Raw genomic sequence first — 20,194 nt, 5'->3', positions numbered from 1 at the left:
GTGGGATCACTCTGAAACACACACATAAAGAAAGTTACAAAATACGAATGAAATAACGGAAACATTATGAGAATGACAAAATACTTTTCCTGTGACAAAATCACCGCTATGTCTTTTGACAAATATTCGCGGGAGTCAACTCTCGCCGACTCGAGTGTTTTGTATACCCCGCAAGAGTAAATATTCTCTGTTTTCGATTTTAAAATTAAAAATTCGAGAAATGAAAAAAATAATACAAAATAAAATCAATAAAAAAAATTAAATTATAAAATATATTCTCAGTATAAAATATCAAGAAAAAAAAATTAAATACATATAATTAGTTTATGATACAAGAATAATGAGCGCTATTTCGACAATGTGATCAGCGCAGCCTCTTTCGCTGACAACTGCTTCGGTTCTTGTCCTGGTGCAAATGGTGCCTGTCGCTTTTGTGATGTGTTTATGTTCATGCTACTCATTCCAGCAACAGGATAAGGTATTGCTCCACCCTGTGTAGGATAGGGCGGTTGACTACCTGTTGGATATGGGGGTTGACCACCTGTTGGATAGGGGGGTTGACCACCTGTTGGATAGGGGGGTTGACCACCTATTGCATTATTTTCTGTAGGATATGGAGGAGCTGAGCCTTGCTGTGGGTATGGCTGACCAGGCATAGTGACAACCTGTTGTGCAGTGTGTATGAGGCCGCTACGTTGTCCAGGGCGTGGCTTGATGCCTTTCTGTGTCATAAAAGATACCAACTGTCTGGGTACTTCAAATAAAACTTCTTTAGCTAAGTTATCACTTGCAAAACTACCAGAAAAGTTACGGTAAGGAACAAACTGAACTATATCTCGTTTAGCAACAGTAGCTCCGTTACTTAGCATGCCATTGTCAGAATCTAGTTGATCCATGGCATCAAATTCAGCCGAGCCAACACCAACAATAATGATGGACATTGGTTGTCTTGATGCATTGATCACAGCATCAATAGTTTGATGCATATCACTTATAACACCATCGGTTAGGATTAAAAGAACGTGATACTTCTCAATAATTTGCTGATCTTTAGCATCCCGTGCAACTCTGTTAATTATTGGGGAGAAATTGGTAGGACCATACAATTCAGCTGTTGGTAAAAATTTGTGGTATGCATCTAGAACTCCAGCTACACCATAGCAAGTAGTGTTATTTGATTGGTTTAAATGAAAATCGTGATAAACCTGATTTTGGATTCTTGCACCAAAGCCGTAAGCGGGGATAAGTTTATCGGAATCATAATCTTCACATATTTTACCAACACTCATTAATGCTTGAACATATTGATTAGGTGCATTGTTATCCATGAAGTGTAAAGACGTAGGTTGTAAAGGGTTTCCATTAGAAGCAGTGAAATCAATCGCAACATGGAAACACAATTCAATACCACCTGTTATGTAGTCCAGAAAAGATGGTTCATTCTTCAACTCAATACGACACAATTCGATAAAACCTGAATTTTTATAGCTTTTCTTCTTTGCTTTCTTTTTCTTATTGATAAGTTCATAAGATTTTACTGATTCTCCAAGCAGTTCATGTAATGTTGTTTGGAATTCTCCAATTAGATCATGACTTCCATCAGAATCCCAATCAAAACACTCGACTTGGATAGGCCGATGCTTATCCCCATTACATAATGTTGTCACTGATATTGAAAATAACTTCCAACACGGATTTAAATTGTTCTTAATAACTTCAGTTTTATGAGCTGGTACATAATTTTCACCCTCGATTCCATGCCGATAAAAAGTTAAAAAGGGGTCAGAAGAACCAAAAAAGTCTTTTTTATCCAGTTTACGTCCTTTAAACTGTAAGTTGACCACTTCCTTGTTGTTATTTAACTCTTCTGCAACAAACGTGATTGAGGAATTTAACTTTTCATCCTTTCTACCTAAAAGCTGTTTTGTGACCTTTCCAGCATATTCCCCAACGATACTGCCCAAAGTTACTTCCAATTTGCCCAAAAAATCATGCTCATCAAGCTTTGCTGATTTTGAGTCACTATCATACACTTCAAATTTTAACTTTTGAAGTTCCTCAAAATGATAATCCATCACAAAAGACTTCACAAAGGAAGGATTTAGGCTATCTTTAACAGTTTCAGTTCGATCAAATTCTTTCCATCTTTTATTATGTTGATCTCTTATTTCAGTAAACATTACAACCATAGGATCAGATTTTGATAACAAATCTTTGTCACTTAACTTACTGCATGACACATGTATCTCCACCCTGGTAACAAGAACATCATTTAAAAAGCCAGGATAGATTCCTGGATAAGTACCACCATAAGATGGGGCAGCCATACTATTTTTTAGAATCTAAAACAAAATAAAGACTTAAATACGTAAACCATAACTAACTTTTCATACCATAAATAACTTTTGTATACATAGGTTATTGACAAAATTGTTGACAGCACTTGTTAAAATCTAATTGTAGACATAAAGTTTTAGTGACCAGACAGTTGCTGTAACTACAGTAATATGCATTTTAACTTGGACCAAAAGCCTGAAAATGAGTTACTGGCTACAGGGAACAAAAAGGTTTAAATTTTCAACCTTTTAAAGCAGCTTTCCAGCTAATTTTAAGAGTCTATTCAGGATTAAAAATTTAGGTATTACGGCATGAAATAAAGAAAAATATTTGTAGTTTAGAAATTTGGGCAAGGTTTTGTTGCTATTTATGAGTAACGTCTCTTAAATGTGTGTGAATCATGCGTAAAAATTGACAGGTCTGGTACACTAAACATTTTGTGAAACAAAAATAAGAAAACAAAATAAGTAAAGGCAACAGAAGTACATGTTGGTATCTATTTATTGTAATTTATCATAAATATAACTTTATTAACTCATCGCTAACTGCTGAAGGCGTCAATACACCTAAATCAGTAAAAAGTAATGCGATATAGGATGGAGGTGTATAGTCCACAGATGGGTGTCCATCCTCCTTTGTGTTATATTTGAAAGGGTTAGGTACTTCTTTTTGTTTCAATGGATATTCACGTAAAAATTTAAAGCTTTCCGCAGCTACGTAGACAGGTTTATTCATTGTTTTTGCCATTACAGATATTTGATAGCTTCCTATTTTGTTTATAATTCCACCACTTTCAACCACAGATTCTGCACCTAATAAAACCATGTCCATGCGTTCCATCATATAACCAACAGCAGAATCAAGAATAACTTTACATGGAATGTTGTTTGCGGTTAGTAAATGATGCAAATCTTCACCTCTGCTATTTGGCCTTGATTCTGTCACATAAACAGAAAATGTTTTATTCTTTGCAGCTTCTAATAAAAGCTGAACGACAACCCTAGACATAGAATGTGTAAGTATGACAGACCCATTCTGGATAAATTTTTGACTAAGTTGAGCTATCTTTTGGCGGGAATTTTCAGCTTGTTGCAAAAAAAATTCTCCCCTTTCAACTAAAACTCTTTTGCATGTTGAAAAATCCTTTGAAAGTAAGGCATCTTGGGCAGCAAGAGTGATAAATCTCAATAAAAGCTCGCAACCAGAAGTAATAGATGTGACTGAATTTTCTGCGTTCTCTTTTAACTGCTTTATTACCGATTTTAGACAATCAGAGAGTCCTGAAAGTGTCCCTGTGTCTGAAATTTGGATTACACGAATCAGAGTTTTAATAGCGGCAAGTGGAACTGAAATATCTGGGTCTTCTTGCAGACATTTTTTGAAATACTCCACAGACTGTTGCTCCACCTCCATCTTGTCTTGACCCGTAGGAAGCAATAATTCGCCCGACATAATCCGTTTTTAACTTTATGTTTTCTATCGTGCATTTATTATGAAAAAAACGGGCATTTTTCTATAGCTTCATGACGCCTCGATAATAACATTAAAACCAAACACAGTTAAAAATGTATATGGTCATTTTCATAACATATATGACTATCTTGAAAAATATATGGTCATTTTCAAATTATATATGGCCATTTTTGAACAATATATGGCCATTTTCAAACATATATACATTTTTAGGGGGACGGATGCTGACGGACGGATTTTATTAACTACCGTAAATCTCCAAATAAACGCCAGCGTTGTGAAACCATCTTTGAGAAAGAAAGTTTCGAATGTTTAACGGGTTTAATGTTTACAACATTCGAACATGTTTTAGATTCGGATGTTTTGAAAATAAATCATTGAACTTTTTATTTACCAGTAAAAGTGAGGACTTTGATTTTAACATGGCTAGAGTAGAGTCTTTTGGTAAATATCAGCTTCTTCACAGGGTAAAATACAGAAGTTTAATACGTGGGCGTCATGTTTACAAAGCCGACTGGACTCCCGTTTTAAATGAAAAACTGATTGCTGAACCGGACAGTAGAGATGAAGCCTTGGAAAATGATAAGTTTGCAATTGGAATTTTTAAAGAAAAGGATGGGGAAACAGAACTGGTTGGGTATACCCCAATAGAATTATCAAGTCTCCTTCATCATTTTTTGAACGCTGACCCAAACAACTTTATAAATGTGACAGTGATGAGTAAACGTAAGTGCGAAATTGGTTTGGCCGTTCCTGGTAAATTTGATTGTTTCACCAATTCCAAACGGATTTCATGTGTGTTGGACGAGCAGCTGGCATCAACGAAAGAACACTTTGGAAAACTTTGGAACTTATTCACCAAAAAAAATCTTTATACCGGAAGTTTCCTGTAATTTCTGAAAAAAAAATTCTCATCATTAATTGGTTTCTCTTCCTTCTTTTGTATCATATCTACAAGCTATTACATAATAGGGTTGACCCGTTTGTCAGTAGGGATTTATTAAGGGGTTTATTAAAAGTGCTTCTATTTAACGCCCCTCTCGAGGGGGGCGTTTAATAGAAGGGGGAGTTTAAAAGAGGGAGGCGTTTATAAAATATTTCAGATTTTAAGGGGGGCGTTTATTAGAGGGAGGCGTTTAAAAAATGGGGGGCGTTTATTTAGAGATTTACGGTATACGGAAAAGACGTTTCCGTGAAACAGATTTTCAAAAAACAAACATTGCATGTTTCATTGCATGTACGTCTTCGTCTTCCACTTATGTATGTTCTTATTTCTTCGTGCGATAGTATTCCTTCGATTTCAATTAAGGTGAAACCAGAAGCTTAGCAACTAATTAGGTGATCTATTTTTCTCAATGCCGAGCCCACAACATCTGGTTTTTCTATTTCGCAAAACAATTTAATCAAAATTTGGCAAAACCCTTGGTAGACATCTCGTTGAAGACATTCTCGTGGCAGAACTTTTTAAGATGAACCTGAAAGGATCTCAAAAGGATCTGCGGACGACGCTATAAAGACGTTTAAGACTTTATTATTTAAAGTTGTTTTGGAAGTGATTTATTTTATGTGTTCTCGGACCTCAAATTTACAACATCGATACATTAGTAGCTACAGAACAGAACAGAACTCAAATTGCGTAAACTAACTTCGAGCTCGAGTTCCGCAACCTCGTTCCCAGGGCATTTTGCCTTGTTGATAAAGCTGATAGCGTACTCCGAAATAACGGCTCAGGGGCCACAAGACCCTGGGGACGAGGATGCGAGTTCCGATGACCAGTAAGGGTTTAGAAAAGGTGCCTTTTTTGCAATTTCAAGCTGTGTTGTTTCTACTCCATTCCACAATGATTTTTTTCACCTTTACACCTTCCAGACTATGACCAGCCCTGATAGAAGGCGAAATACAGAGACTACATCGCATATTTAAATATATCACCATTCAGCTGGAATTCATCGATGCAAGAATGCGCAACTCAAATCTATCATTTCGTGATGGTCATTAACGCGCCACTACAAAGACCTTGGGGCAGGCACAGGATATCATAATGGCGTTTCAGTTAGACCTATTTTTTTCACAGTTAGTTAGTCTTATTCTTTCTCGCTGTACATTGCAACTTTTATATGTAAGAAGAGCATCTATCTTTCCCAGTTGCTTGATATTGAGGGTCACTTTAATGATTTCTTTCATCGCAGATTCAAACTATGCACGTGGTTTCCGAAAAGATAAACACGCATGGTAGATAGTAAAGTAACTGAGAATTGCAAAATAATGTCTTGCAATACGTCCCCTCACTTGTGTGGAGAAAACGCTGACGAAGCACGGATGGAAGAAATCTGTATAATTGGAACCTCACCAGGACTTGTTAGGCTTTTTAAATTTTAAAAAGTCCAGGGACGAGATTGGCATAATTGTACTGCTTCTATTTATTTCACCTCGTGAAAAATATCTACTTGCTGAAGATCAACCTCGTTCCCAGGGTTTGTTAGGCTTTTTTATATTTGGACTGCCATGTTGTTGTTGTTGTTCAGGCTGTTCAAATATATAAGCCTAATTAGACCTGGGGACGAGGTTGCTCAAAGATCGCATCTGTACTCTGGAACAAGAGGGAGTCTGGTCAAATAAACTGCAAAATTCTATATATATAATTAACCATATAAATTTTCAATTTGGTATATAGTAGACTCCCGGTAACTCGAACACCGGTTAACTCGAACGTTTTTTAGCTCGAACTGTTTTCTACGTTCCCTTGGACATTTCTTTATAATACTTCCTTTCAACCTCGAACCCAGGGCCTGTATCGTTTTTGAGGTCGAGGTTGACTTCCTTTTAAAAACTACTCGTTAATTCGAACCCCGGATAACTCGAGCATTTGTTTGCTCGAACCACTTTTTGGTGCCCCTTAAGTTTTTTTCGGATAACTTGAACTTTTTAGTGTCTAAGTAGAAAATAAATGTTCGAATGTAGCCAGAAATTTTAAAAAAGCTGTTCTTAAATTACTTTTCTTTACAAAGAAGCCAAAATGTTCCTTTTGATGACAATATGATAAAAGAGAAGGCTCTTCAATTTGCTGACAGTGTTGTTCTTACAAATCTTAAAGCGTCAGATGGATGGCTGGAGAAGTGGGAAAAAAGTTAAAAAATAAATACATTGTTGCACGTAACAAAAGTCGCCTTAACTCGAACTAATATCTTACTTTTGCCTTTGTTCAAATTAACGGGAGCTTCGCTGAAATCGAACATTCGTTAAGTCGAACTGTTTTCTCTGGTTCCTTGGATGTTCGAGTTACTAGGAGTTAACTGTATATATTTTATAATTGACAATATGCTGCAGGTTTTTATTTGAGCGTACATAATGTGAAGATGAACATATATATATGGCCAAAATTCATATCTAATGTAACACAAAATATGTAATATCAAACCGAGGTCCAAAACTTCGAAATGAGATGAAAAGCATTCCATCTACAAAACATCTTTAAATTACATTAAGAAATCCGCTGTTACAAAGTAATAACGAACAAATCTACTTCTAAAAATACACTACGTTTAATACCTAACCGCCTTCTTGTTATTTAACATAACATTTAACATTTTTTTATTCAAATTTTTAATTGTGAATTTCTATTTGACAGTTTTTTTTAATGACAGCTAAACGGGGACCAATATGATAAGACTGCATAGTCATCTTGTTATTTCATACTTTAACATTTGTTTTTAATATACATTATTAATGGTCAGCTTTTTAACAGCTACTTACTTGACAGTTCTTTTAATAACGGCTAAATGAGGTGTTAAGCCGGATTTCCATGAGGCCGAAAATGTCGAGGCGGACCAATTTTTTCGCCGCTACAGTTTCCGCTTGCAATTGTTGTTGTTGTTGGTTTGCAGCTAAATTCATATTTTATTAAGAATCATACCTACAAAGGAAGGATATCGTGTCGACCTTATTCTGTTTTTCTCAAATGCTCAAAGACAAGAAGTTTGTTTTTTACTTTGTCTCATTTTGATTGGCTAATTTTTAAAGTAGCCGCGAGAAGTAGAAACAGATCCTACCATTTGTACCTCCGCTTTTTTACCTCTACTTTGAAAATATTGATTTACCAATGCGAATGTGCCGCAGCGAAAAAAGTAGTCCCCCTCGACATTTTCCGACTCGTGGAGACCCGGCTTAAGACTGAAATACACGATATGTTTAATCGGAAGGTCAAAACCTGACGGATAACCTGTAGGGGAAACATTGTGAAAGGTTTCTTGTTTACATGTAATCTGTTTAAACGTACAACGCATGATACGAAAGTCTTTCGAATCGTGGCTAAAAAGATGTGTTGCTACGGCTGCTGTCTCCGCGATTATCATAGCGACCGTTTTAATAAAAAGAAAGAAAAAAGGGAAGAGATCTATATGGGTAAAACCTTGGCTATAACGAAGAGAAAATCTGGTTATAACATCCACTCTACTACGCGAATCTCGCAAAGAAGACAAGTTTGAAAACTAAAGGTTTTTGAGAATGAGTCCAGATGTTTTTAGATGAGTTGCTTGCAATTATACGGTCATCTGCGTTTAATCCTAGCATAAAGCTTGCTGCAACAATTCGTTTTTAGCAACGGGTGCTAGTTATTCCGAATTGAACCTGTCTGTGGGATGTAACGTTGGCTTCGTATAAAGACAGAGATGAAAAAAAGATTAGCTACAAAGAATTATCAACAATATTTTCAATGACCGGTACGTACATATATTTATTTTTACAGGTTAACATGAAAAATTTCCTCTTTAAAAATCTCTTTTTAAAATTTCTCTTTTCTCTATTTTTAGAGAACAATGTGAAGGTGAAGATAAATTCGTTAAGATTTTATTATTTGAAGGAGTTAATCAAAATAAAAAAGTTAAAAAAGAGTGGTGCAGGAATTAACGAGACATTTGAATCAAAGTGGTCCTATTTTAATTCTATATGGCGTTTATCCGCCATTTTACCCATACAGATCTCTTCCTCTTTTTCTTTTTTTTAAACGGTCGCTATGATAATCTTTTTATTCGAATTCAAAAGACTTTCGTACCATGCGTTGTACGTTTTAAACAGATTACATGTAAACAAGAAACCTTTCACAAAGTTTCCCCTACAGGTTATCCGTCAGGTTTTGACCTTCCGTTTAAACGGATCGTGTATTTCAGCCTTTAAATGACAACACTGTAGAGTCTTTTACTGCTATTTTATTCTATATACCTAATACGTATATAGAATAAATACGTATACACATACTATTGTAAAAATTTATGCTTGTAGAGCTTTTATCTGTAATTTTGATATAGCTTTTTGTTATTTTTTTGACAAAAGAATTTTAATTATATGTATTTTTTGGCCATTTATATTTTAAACTTAGCCGTAGAAATTTGTACTTGGCCTTGGATATTTTATCTTGACCACGTATAATATGCCCAAGGATATTATTTATATCCTTGGCCTATATGATAACCTTTAATAGCAATATTGTCAGTTTTGGCGGCGGCACGATAGCTATTCCGCCATTTTTGATCGCGGGGTTGCGTTTTGCAAGACAGTACAAATTATATTTCGATTGATTAGAGGGAGTTTCTACGTTAAATATTTTTTAACAGGTGGAATTGTAAAGTGTATTATTTTCTGCAACAAAATTGTTGCTTATTTAGATACATTTTTGCACATGTGATGTACGCAAATGTATAGGTCATTTATACAGCAAACCCAGTGTGCTTTGTGTGGACTTTGGACCTAAACCAGCTAACTAGCTGTAGTTAATTAGCTAGCAGCTATATAGGCAATATGTGACTTGCTAAAAAAGCAGGAGGAATGGGAGAGATCTCACACTGTGGGATCATTTTGTCGAATATCCAATATTTGTTGCTGAGAGATATCAATATCAGGGCTGGCATAAAATCATAAAAAAATCATAAAATGAGCACTTTTTACCATAAATCATAAAATTATTTTTTGTACATGTGTCCTCCAAAATATTGCTTACACAGTTATTTTAAAATTTATTGCTCTTTATTACGCGGCATTTATTATTTTTATATATTTATAACATTTCCCAGAGTTTTAAGTAGCAATTGATAAGTCGAGAAGAGACTAAAACAACTAGAACAACTTTTAAGGTTAGTAATTTACTACAGGAGCTGAGAGCAGTCTCGTGTAGAGGTCGTTGTAGACAGGTTTTGAATTTGGATTTAACCAAATAATGGTCCAAGTTATTAAAAAAAATTACTGCCTTTTTTTGGTTCATGGTCAAATCTGGGCATAAAATAGCATAAAAATAGGGTTACATTGGCATAAAATCATAAATAAAACCTGTGTTTTTGCCCTGGGTCCCTGGGGATATCTAGTAGACTGCACATACCAAATTAGGGTCAGCGACCCTAATTTGGTATGTGCAGTCACATTGGAACACAATTTGTATAATTTGTACATTAACAGGATCAGGAAGAAAAGTAATTGAACACAATATGATATCATCATGACAAAAGATAAAAGAGGGTATATAATTACACAATATAATTATATATATAATTCGTATTTTGTAATTATGTATCTGTCCAAATTTTGGCTGATGTATAGGAAGCCTAACATTCCTATCTGTAAAAATGTGCATGTGGAAGTTGGAATAAACCATTGCTGACACTGTGGGACTAAAACCTTGACAAATCTTGTTGCCAAATGGTTGTGCAAGAAAACCTTACAGCTAGAGCAAAAGTGCAACTATATTTAATGATGGTCAACATTAATCAACAACCTAGCAATGTAAGCAAAACCTAGAGCTTGATTGCCTGCATTCTGTGCTTAGCCAGTCTGTTATAGCTTGTTTGAAAGGTTGCATAAGTCCATCATATTCAGCAAGTGTCTCAAATTTTGGCAGCACATAAAGAAAGGAAACATTGTTAGTCTAAGAAAATTGCATGCAGCTATACCTATGATAAAGGGAGGATGGTCTTTGGGGTCTTTAAATCTGAAGAGCTCTTGTTTTTGTATTATATATTAGACTAGTCGATAAAGCTCATATAAAAATCCACTTAGAAAGGAGAACAATGGAAAAAATATGTGGTTTTAGGTGTTTTACTGACATAAACATTGGATAAACCAACAAAAAAAATGGAAAAGTTTATTGACTCGTACTGTGAAGAGCTTAAAACCCTGTTCAATATTATGTATATAGGATCATGTCCTTTTGACGAGCATTAAGGAGATATAAGAGTTTAAAATTTTTGCTCATATCAGTAAAGATAGTATACCCATTTCCTCTGTTAGATAGATAGATGTGCATATTTTACATGGCTAGCATCACAAATATTGCCTATTATTTCCAGGAGGGGCCATGACTTAGATAGAGTCCTAGAGTATTTAATGCTCATTTTGAGCTACGCAGACCCAATTAGAGATGGTACATTTACTCGCCAATGTTGAATCGCCGTCGAGAGGAATCGAACTCCGGTCTCCCACACAGAGTACAAGAGCTATAACCAACAATCTACGGCACCACACTCTGTTGCATATTGTTTGATACTGTGATGAAAAAAATGTATACAGGATCTGATGTAAAATTGTGTAAAACTATAAACAGTGCTTTTAATTCTGCAACCTGACAACAACCTCAAATATATACTCCAGAACTGTAAGCCTAGGAATTTCTAAATCTTATCTTTTGTGGAAAAACAACTTTAGCACTTTTAAAAGAGCTTGGAATGTTGGCTAGAAACTTTTTCTTTTTTTAAAAAACATTTTGAGACATGGGACTTTAAATATGTCAAACAATTTGTTGATACAATTGATAATCAGGGTAAATAAATATTAATGTTCATGTAAATATGTTCCAAACAAACTGATCTCTAAGAGTATAATCCAGTTTTACAAAGTGGATTATGTTCTACTTTGATAAAGTATAAATTTACCTATAAAATTGTTCTGTAATTTACTTTGATAGTAAAATCTATTAATTATTACGCCAGTTCTGTCTGTCTGTCTGTCTGTCTGTCTGTCTGTCTGTCTGTCTGTCTGTCTGTCTGTCTGTCTGTCTGTCTGTCTGTCTGTCTGTCTGTCTGTCTGTCTGTCTGTCTGTCTGTCTGTCTGTCTGTCTGTCTGTCTGTCTGTATGTCTGTCTGTATGTCTGTCTATCTGTCTGTGACTTTTGCAAAGTGGATTATTATCTTCACTACTTTCTTTGGCGAAGTCTCTAAAACATCGCCCATAAAAAGATTCTGTAATTTTTCCAACTTTACGTTAAAATAGTATTGACGTCCAAGGAAAGTTAATTAAGATTAGTGAAGCCACTACAGTGCATTTAAAACCTTAAGGCTGAATAACTTTGAAACTTGGAAATGTGGTGACATAGTTTTTATCCACTGTTTTGGTAACTAAGGACACCTGGACCAAGTTGGGTAAGTTTTGCCAAATCCGATTCGGAATGCACTACAACTAAAAAAGTTTTAACCACAATATTTTCTTAACCGTTTGACAAAAGCGCATGATCCTATACATCATCTTCATCAGCCTTTTAAGCTCTACAGGGGCGTGTAAACAAATTACCTAGGAAAAAAATTGTGGATTGATATCAGCAAAATTTAAAAACGAATACATCTCAACTTTTTCTTAAAAATGTACATGTTTATATACATTATTTTAATCACTGTTAACAAAATTTAAAAAAAATAATTTTATATATAAAAATTGACAGGGTCATCAAAATTTTAATAAAGGGTCTTTGTCATTTTTTCTCTGCCTTAGTGCATTTTTTCATCAGGCTTTATGAAATCTAAGCTGATAGAGATAATCAAATTAAAAGGATTTATTGTAAAATTTATTTTTGTGTTATCATATGAAATAACTTTTTTCTAAGTGGTAAACTATATATCAACCACTTGTTTGCAGTACATCTTTCAGTACATCTTCCATTTTTCACATAGCAATAAAATTGCCACTGGTATGTTTTCTTTTTAAAAAAAAATACAAATGGCTAACAGGTGGGCACACAAACTCTCCTAAAGTTTTCTACCAACAAGATACTGAGAATTAATTAGGAGATGTGGATCCAATTAGTATAGATTATGTTTTTTTTTTTTATAAAATAATGCAATAAATATTAGTTTAAGTTCAGTAAGACAAGTAAGATTTGTACCGTCCAACCCATGCTAGCATGGAAAACGGACGTTAAGCCGAGAATGATGATGATGATGATGAAGACAACACGTAAATACTTTTTCCTGAATTCTTATAAAGATCAATGTTTTAATCTTATTTTAATAACTTTTCTTTATAATTTTCGATTGAAATTACCAATCTAGAGGCTGTGTTTCTCGTGTTTCAAGGATGTTGTTTAATAATTGTTTTATATTTAGAATTAAAATAGTGTGCTTTTTCCAATCATATATTTTTTCATTATTTCTCTTAGGACTAAAATTAAAAATGTCTGTGGAAGCCGCAGAGGCATATGCTGTTGGACCGCTTGATCTTATCCTTCTCTTTTCATTTATTGGATTGGTTGTTTATTGGTTCATGCGCAAGAAGTCTGAGCCTAAGTCTGGAGTAAATGGGTTAATTGACTTAAAGCCAGTAAATATACAGAAGTTAAATAATGTTGATGTTGTCGATTCATCAGGATTTGTTAGTAAAATGAAAAGATCAGGTAATGAAATATTTTCAGACTTTGGATTAGAAATTTAGAGTTAGTTTGTAAAAATTTGTTGACTGTAGAGAAAAAGCCTCTTTTCAGGTGTTGCTTAAAAGCGGTGTGGGCCACTTGCCATTGATCTCTATAACTTTGTTGCAACAACAAAAAAATACAAATGTTCAATGAAAATACAGGATTCTCAATTTTTAGCATTTTGTGTGTAGAATAATTTTCTAAGGTTGCATTTTGATTTTCAAATTGTAAATTGCAACCCATTAATTTGAACCGTGATTTTTCCTCAGGCGAGCCACTAGTTTTGTGTTCTTATTATGTTGTTGTTTATAACATGCTGGTATCCAAACTAGATATAAATGTTGCATAAACTCCAAATTATCTTGTATTGTCTAAAAATAAGCTGAGATGCAATATCGCTATGAATTTTTCCCCCCAAATAAAAGAAGTTGCAATCTATCTGCATTGAAGAGACGCATGCAGACAATTTAGTTGGATGCAAAGAGAGACGTTGTTATACACCCTCTTCATATCCTGTTTTTTTAAAAGAAGTGTTTGTTTCCTCTTTAGGTAATAGTTTAGTTTTAAGGCTCAACATTTTCTTGTGTAATGCAGCATTCACAATACGTGACAGAGTTTAATTAAGTTGAAAAAACAACAAAAAATAAAACTTGAAAGATTATCGAAGAAAGAACTGAAAAATTATGCTGGAACTACTTAATCATGTTTGTTATCTTTTCAATCCAAATCCTAAATAGCTATATACCTGATTATACATTCATATTATATGTATGTTTAATCAGGTACTAATTTTTTAATCCGTTTGGATTCTGCTATTACGAAGTTGTGCAAGGTTTTATCCAGTTTGTCTCCTTGTTAACTATGTTTACTGATGTTGACATGTGTACCATCTTTGAACTTTTAAATGCATGTTTATTTTCTGAAAAATGCTTTTTCCGAATGATGGTCCATTTTCGAAGTTTGAAAATTAAAACCCTGGCGTTGATGGGAGTATAATAAATTTGGTCTTTTCAACAGTTTTAAACCTTTTTAAATTCTCTGCTGATTTCAGTTTTTAGGGCTACTTAGATGTTTTTTAAATTTAAAATAAAAGATTGTATGTAGAGGTTTATGATAACATATAGTATAGCAATCAGACTTTGAAACAAAAATGCAGTTGAGTTGTTTTCAAGCGGTGCAGAAGTCGAATTTAAGTAATAGACCTGTGAAATGTCTTTCTTAAACTGAGGATGCTTTTTTACTGTTTCTAGATAAAAATATTCAGAAAAGTAGTTCTAGTAATGATTATAAAAGTATTGTTTTAAAAAACTTGTTTTTGGAGGCTTGGGTGTCGTTGCCAAAATGCGGACCAGTATTGTCAAATTGGAATCTAAAATATGACTTTTGTCAAAATAACTGCCGACGGATGATATTTTTTGTATTTGTTTTTTTAATTTTTATTTAGGTAAAACGATCGCAATTTTCTATGGTTCACAAACAGGAACTGCTGAAGAATTCTCACAACGTCTGGCTAAGGATTCACAACGTTATGGTTTAAAGTCTAGTGTGTTTGACCCTGAAGAATGTGAAATGGACGAACTGGTCGAGTTAAAAACTGAAATTGACAATTCTTTAGCCATTTTTGTGGTCGCTACATATGGTGAGGGTGATCCCACAGACAATGCTATCCCGTTTTATGATTGGCTAAAAGAAGAACAAGATTTGGAGGGCTTGAACTATGTCGTGTTTGCTCTTGGGAATAAAACATACGAGCATTATCAGGGCTTCGGAAGGTACGTCGACAAAAGGATCGCTGAGTTGGGAGGTAATCGAATTTTTGAGATTGGTGAAGGTGATGATGATGGTAATATTGAAGAAGATTTTGTCAACTGGAGAGAAAAGTTTTGGGTAGCGGCTTGCGATTTCTATGGCGTTAGTAACGACTCAAGGAGGTTGAGTCAATGTGTGTCGAGAGATTTCACCCTGCGGGTAAGTCGTCGCATTCGTTTCATGCGGATCTTCTCCATGGTTTGCTAAATATCTGTAATTCATGCATATTTTTTAATCCGTATGTTATTGATTATATATAAATATTTTAGAAATTTCCCGATATAACGGATGAGAAAGTTTTTAAAGGAGAAATCACTAAACTTGGTGCTTTTGTAAATCAGCGCCCTCCCTATGATGCGAAGAATCCGTACATGGCCGATCTTGTTGTTAATCGGGAAATACACAAAGGAGGAGAGCGTTCGTGTATGCATATTGAAATCGACATTTCTAACTCTGGCATTCGATACGAGGCTGGAGATCACGTGGCTGTATACCCTACAAACGATCCAGAATTAGTTGATACAATCGGTAAACTGTTGTCTACCAACCTCGATGAAGTAATTTCGTTAAACAACGTCGACGAAGATGCAGCTAAGAAACATCCATTTCCGTGTCCCTGTTCGTACCGCACAGCTTTGTTGCACTATATTGACATCACCAGCACTGTCAAACATCATATTCTAACCGAGTTGATCCAGTATACTAAAGAAGAAAAAGATTTGGAAATGCTGCGCAAACTTTTGAGTTCAGACGAGGAAGGCAAAAATCTTTATAACGAATGGGTTGTTAAGAACCATCGCCATATCACAAGTGTATTGGAGGACCTACCGTCGTGTAAACCACCCCTTGACTTATTATTAGAATTATTGCCCCGTCTACACTGTCGCTATTACTCTATATCTTCTTCGCCGAAAATGCATAAAACCAAAATTCACATTACGGCTGTGTTGGTTGATTGGATTGCGCCAACTGGGAGAAGACAAAAAGGTGTTGCTACCTCGTGGCTTAAAGGAAAAATTCCGTTAAACGGAACTTTCCCAAAAGTTCCTATATTTGTCCGACATACAACCTTTCGTCTACCGGATAAATTACATTTGCCGGTGCTTATGATTGGCCCTGGCACAGGTTTCGCGCCGTTTCGTGGTTTCATACAAGACAGACACTCCGAAAAAGAAACCGGGAAGGATATCGGGGAGATTAATTTGTATTTCGGTTGCCGTCACAAATCCGAAGATTTCATTTATGAAGAAGAAATAAACGAGTTCGTTACAGCAGGTACAATTACCGACCTGCAACTAGCATTTTCTCGTGATCAGGAAGAAAAGATTTATGTGACGCATAAATTAAAGGAAAATGAAAAGAAGATATGGGAATTGATAAAAGCAGGTGGACATCTGTACGTTTGTGGAGATGCACGTCACATGGCGAAGGATGTACATTCCATTTTTATAAATGCCATCAAAACGTACGGAGAAAAGTCGGAACAGCAAGCCAATAATTTTCTTAGTAGTTTAAGCAATAAAGGAAGATATTCGGTGGACGTGTGGTCCTAACGAAGTATGAAATACATAGAAAATTTGATCATTTATCTTCAATGGCTTTCTACAAAATAAAATCGAGAAAACCAAAAAAATGATGTAGAAAAATATTGGTAATTTTTATAGACGATCACAGAGATAATCAGCCGCCCTTCAAGATAATATTTGACGGGCGAAATTTGACTAAGCAAATTTTATAATGTTCGTTCTCCTTGCAAGGGGAATGTATGTGTTATCTTGAGGGTAGAAATTTTCGCAGTATATTTCTTCTTGTGACGAAGTATTTTATTATCCTTCTAATAGGTAAATTAGGATTCCTTCACGAAGTTTTTCGTATGATTTAATATGTTAAGATAGTAAGCAATAATATGTCTTGATTTTTCTTTTTACTTTTATCTTTAATGAAATCTTTAAAATGGTTATCCTGTAAATTCATGACGGAATCGCGAAAACTTCGTGATTTTTACAGTTTTTTAACCTGCCCTTCACAAGAATAAGTTCCGCGAGGCTTTTTATTCTCAATGTAATACTTAGAATTCACACAATTAGGTGATGAGTATTTTAAGGGATAGAGTATAGAATCAATCTTTTTTGTTAGTATTTTTTATCTAACATATTTTAAGTTACAGATCATTTTCCGATATTTAATTTTCGAATATGGAACACTTAATGGAAATATATTATCTTCTGCTTCGTAAGAAGTTCGTTTTTTCCCTCGTTGTAGTGCTTACCTAAGGGAAATTATTTTTTTCGCGAATTTGCGAACGCAAAAATAAGTTCAGGCAAATTTTTTGTCCAAATTCGCGAAAATTAACTATCTCTTTAATAATAGCCGTATTTTGTCTGCCTGTCTGCGATAGGCGAGTCCCGTGGCGGAAACACGAAATGCGATATATAAAGGACGGGCGACCCCGTGGAATTTTCCACGGGTTAACGGCTAGTCTATATTATAAGGCCCGTATACGTCTGTCTGTCTGTCACGCAAAATGGTAGCTTAGCTGCGACGGGCGAACCCGTGGATTTTCCATGGGCTAACGACTAGTATATAATAATATGATACGAAATACTAAAGTTTAGAGACTGTTAAAAGACATTCTGCAGATAACAAAGCAACTTTTTGAAAATCAAGTAACCCAGAAATTTAATTTCTGCGAAAAATCAGCATCCACTCAAAATTCGTTAAAATTAATTCGCACGAGCGATATTAGTTTCCCTTTGGTATGCAGATGAAGATTCATATTTCGGAACTCTCGAAAGGTTTTGAAGAATTAGCCCTACAGCAAAGTACTGTTCATTCATTGAACTTATTTTCGTCTTTCAAAATTTTATGTTTTTTCACTATCTAGTCACAAAAAGAAATTTTTATCCTTTTTGTTGTTAGCAAATAAGTTTCGTTAATGCTTTTCAAGCTCAACCCACAAAGCAAGGTTATATTATTTACTATTGAAAGTTACTACCCTGCATATCACGCAATCTTATCGCCCAAGCAGGTACAATAAGACTAATTTAGATGCGCGAAAATTTAATTGCGCTAATGGAATAAATGTTCTTTCCGAGTTGCAAACATTGCTTTAAAAACGAAGCGTTTGGTGAACGACAACCTAGGCTGACGTGGTTAAATAAAAAACAGGGTGTCCACTTAGCCAGGAATTGTCAAGAACTATGAAAATTTAGGCAAAATGCCAGGAAAATTTGGTCTTTTCACTATGATATGTCGGGAAAAATAAACACTTTTATTTTTCACTAAGTCCCAGTAATGATTATGTTTTTTATTTTAATACAATGTGTTTTCAATGTAAGTTGTTACGAAGGCGATTTTTACGAATTCGCCGGCGCAATGTATCTGAGCATGCGCAGTTTGGTTTGTTTTGATTTTACTTCTAAAACTCGCTTCGGTGTAAAGTAGAAGTAGTTTTTACTTTTTAGCGGCGAAATGCTTCGCTGCAAATTTTTAACTAATTAGAATGCAAACTTAGTCTTCTTAGTGTTTATTCTAAGAAAAACTTCTTACTGGAAAGAATTCAAAAAAACTGTTTTGTCTTTAAAACCAAAAATAGTTCTTACACATCGATCAGTCATAACCAGGAATAAGTGGGAAAGAAATTTATAAACATTTCAGGATAAAGACAATTTTTGAGTGGACACCCTGAAAAACAGTATAGGGACTGTTTTGTCCTGGGGACGAGGATACTCTTTTGTATGATTTTTTTGGAGATAATACATTTGCACTTCAAAACACAGCACAAAACGGGCGAGCTTGAAAAATATCAGAACATTTTTTTTTTTTAGATTTTTTTTACTACAAGAATCCTCTAGAGCTCTAGAAAGATGTTGGGATACAACTTTCTCTACATTGGCGTTGCACAATACGCTAATCCCAAATTCCGCCATCCGCCCTGTGTGTGTTTTGTTGATTTTGTTCTTGAAAATTGCGAAGTGAAGAAGCGACACATTGAATGAACTCTGCAATGGAAGTTAAAATAACTCTGAGGATGATAATATGTAAAATATGTTTTATTATAATGTTTGTTTTTCTTGAATCACACTCGTCATTTTTGGGTTAGGTTTCTTTACAATCTTGTACCCGAGCTTCTTTTTCACCTTTTGGATATGCTGATATCCAGAAAGCAAAAATAGACCTGAAGACGAGGTTGGTTTCTTTAAATTCGATGTGTAATGTTAATTTCTGTGCATTTTGACTGTTATTAATGTTTTTTATGCTTAGGCCTTTTTTGGATGTTCCGTTTTCATGTCACTTTTGACTTTTTTGATGTTACAATGGCTTGGAGCAGTAAGATAAATAATCTACCATATGTCAAACGGGTCTAGTCGGTTGTTCAACAATCTTATTTTCGGATTTAGCCTGTTGTACAACCTTGTTCTTGGGTCAGCTGGTTGTACAACCTTGTCTCCAGGATATTTTGGCTTTTTGCTCATGGACTAAAAGAACTTGAGCGCAAGGATGATGAATGTATAAAATTTATGTGGTTATCTGTTTGCTTGCAGTTAATAATTTGCTAAGTAGATTTTAAACTTATCAACTTTTATTCAAATCCCGCTTACCATAACGTTAAGATAATCGAACAAGCAAAAACAATATACTGGCATGCATGTTCATCGTAACTTTATTTTTTTTACACTTCGGAATTATCTTGCCTTCTTGCCTATTGCCTTCTCTTCTGTTGGCTTTCCTGCTTTTCTGATTGAGCTCCCTCTTTTTCTTCTTGTATTTTTTACGCCTGTCCTAAAATACAGTGGAATTTCTCTATCTCGAACTCGCAAGGGACCAAAAGATTTGTTCGAGATAGAGAAAGTTCGAGATAAAGAAAGGAAAATACCTTAGGCGGACCACAAAGGGACCGAGACTTTAGTTCGG

General features: G+C 34.8%; 3 protein-coding genes across 3 annotated transcripts; 1 reads left to right on the top strand and 2 right to left on the bottom strand.

The window, feature by feature from the left end:
* Nucleotides 1–258: 258 nt before the first annotated feature.
* Nucleotides 259–2,369, bottom strand: LOC130614138 (copine-8-like). Its single transcript, XM_057435544.1, has one exon. The coding sequence runs from the start codon at nt 2,325–2,327 to the stop codon at nt 348–350; it is 1,980 nt and encodes a 659-aa protein (XP_057291527.1). The 5' UTR covers nt 2,328–2,369; the 3' UTR covers nt 259–347.
* Nucleotides 2,370–2,820: 451 nt separating this feature from the next.
* Nucleotides 2,821–3,804, bottom strand: LOC130614139 (translation initiation factor eIF-2B subunit alpha-like). The gene has a single exon (XM_057435545.1). The coding sequence runs from the start codon at nt 3,787–3,789 to the stop codon at nt 2,851–2,853; it is 939 nt and encodes a 312-aa protein (XP_057291528.1). The 5' UTR covers nt 3,790–3,804; the 3' UTR covers nt 2,821–2,850.
* Nucleotides 3,805–13,219: 9,415 nt separating this feature from the next.
* Nucleotides 13,220–17,530, top strand: LOC130614219 (NADPH--cytochrome P450 reductase-like). The gene is made up of 3 exons (XM_057435642.1): nt 13,220–13,453; nt 14,916–15,439; nt 15,550–17,530. The coding sequence occupies exons 1-3, from the start codon at nt 13,234–13,236 to the stop codon at nt 16,831–16,833; spliced, it is 2,028 nt and encodes a 675-aa protein (XP_057291625.1). The 5' UTR covers nt 13,220–13,233; the 3' UTR covers nt 16,834–17,530.
* The last annotated feature ends 2,664 nt before the right edge of the window (nt 17,531–20,194 follow it).

This window comes from Hydractinia symbiolongicarpus, chromosome 11 (genome assembly GCF_029227915.1).
Source record: "Hydractinia symbiolongicarpus strain clone_291-10 chromosome 11, HSymV2.1, whole genome shotgun sequence".
In the NCBI taxonomy this organism is placed as follows: Eukaryota; Metazoa; Cnidaria; class Hydrozoa; order Anthoathecata; family Hydractiniidae; genus Hydractinia; species Hydractinia symbiolongicarpus.
Note: the sequence above shows the minus strand (reverse complement) of the source record. Positions and strands in the feature narration are given on the sequence as shown.

What these genes read in the sequence shown, in the direction of transcription:
- LOC130614138 (XM_057435544.1), bottom strand. Translation starts at nt 2,327, where the DNA reads ATGGCTGCCCCATCTTATGGTGGTACTTATCCAGGAATCTATCCTGGC.
- LOC130614139 (XM_057435545.1), bottom strand. Translation starts at nt 3,789, where the DNA reads ATGTCGGGCGAATTATTGCTTCCTACGGGTCAAGACAAGATGGAGGTG.
- LOC130614219 (XM_057435642.1), top strand. Translation starts at nt 13,234, where the DNA reads ATGTCTGTGGAAGCCGCAGAGGCATATGCTGTTGGACCGCTTGATCTT. An exon ending in TAGTAAAATGAAAAGATCAG is followed by an intron (nt 13,454 to 14,915) that starts GTAATGAAATAT and finishes ATTTTTATTTAG; the next exon opens with GTAAAACGATCGCAATTTTC. An exon ending in CGAGAGATTTCACCCTGCGG is followed by an intron (nt 15,440 to 15,549) that starts GTAAGTCGTCGC and finishes TAAATATTTTAG; the next exon opens with AAATTTCCCGATATAACGGA.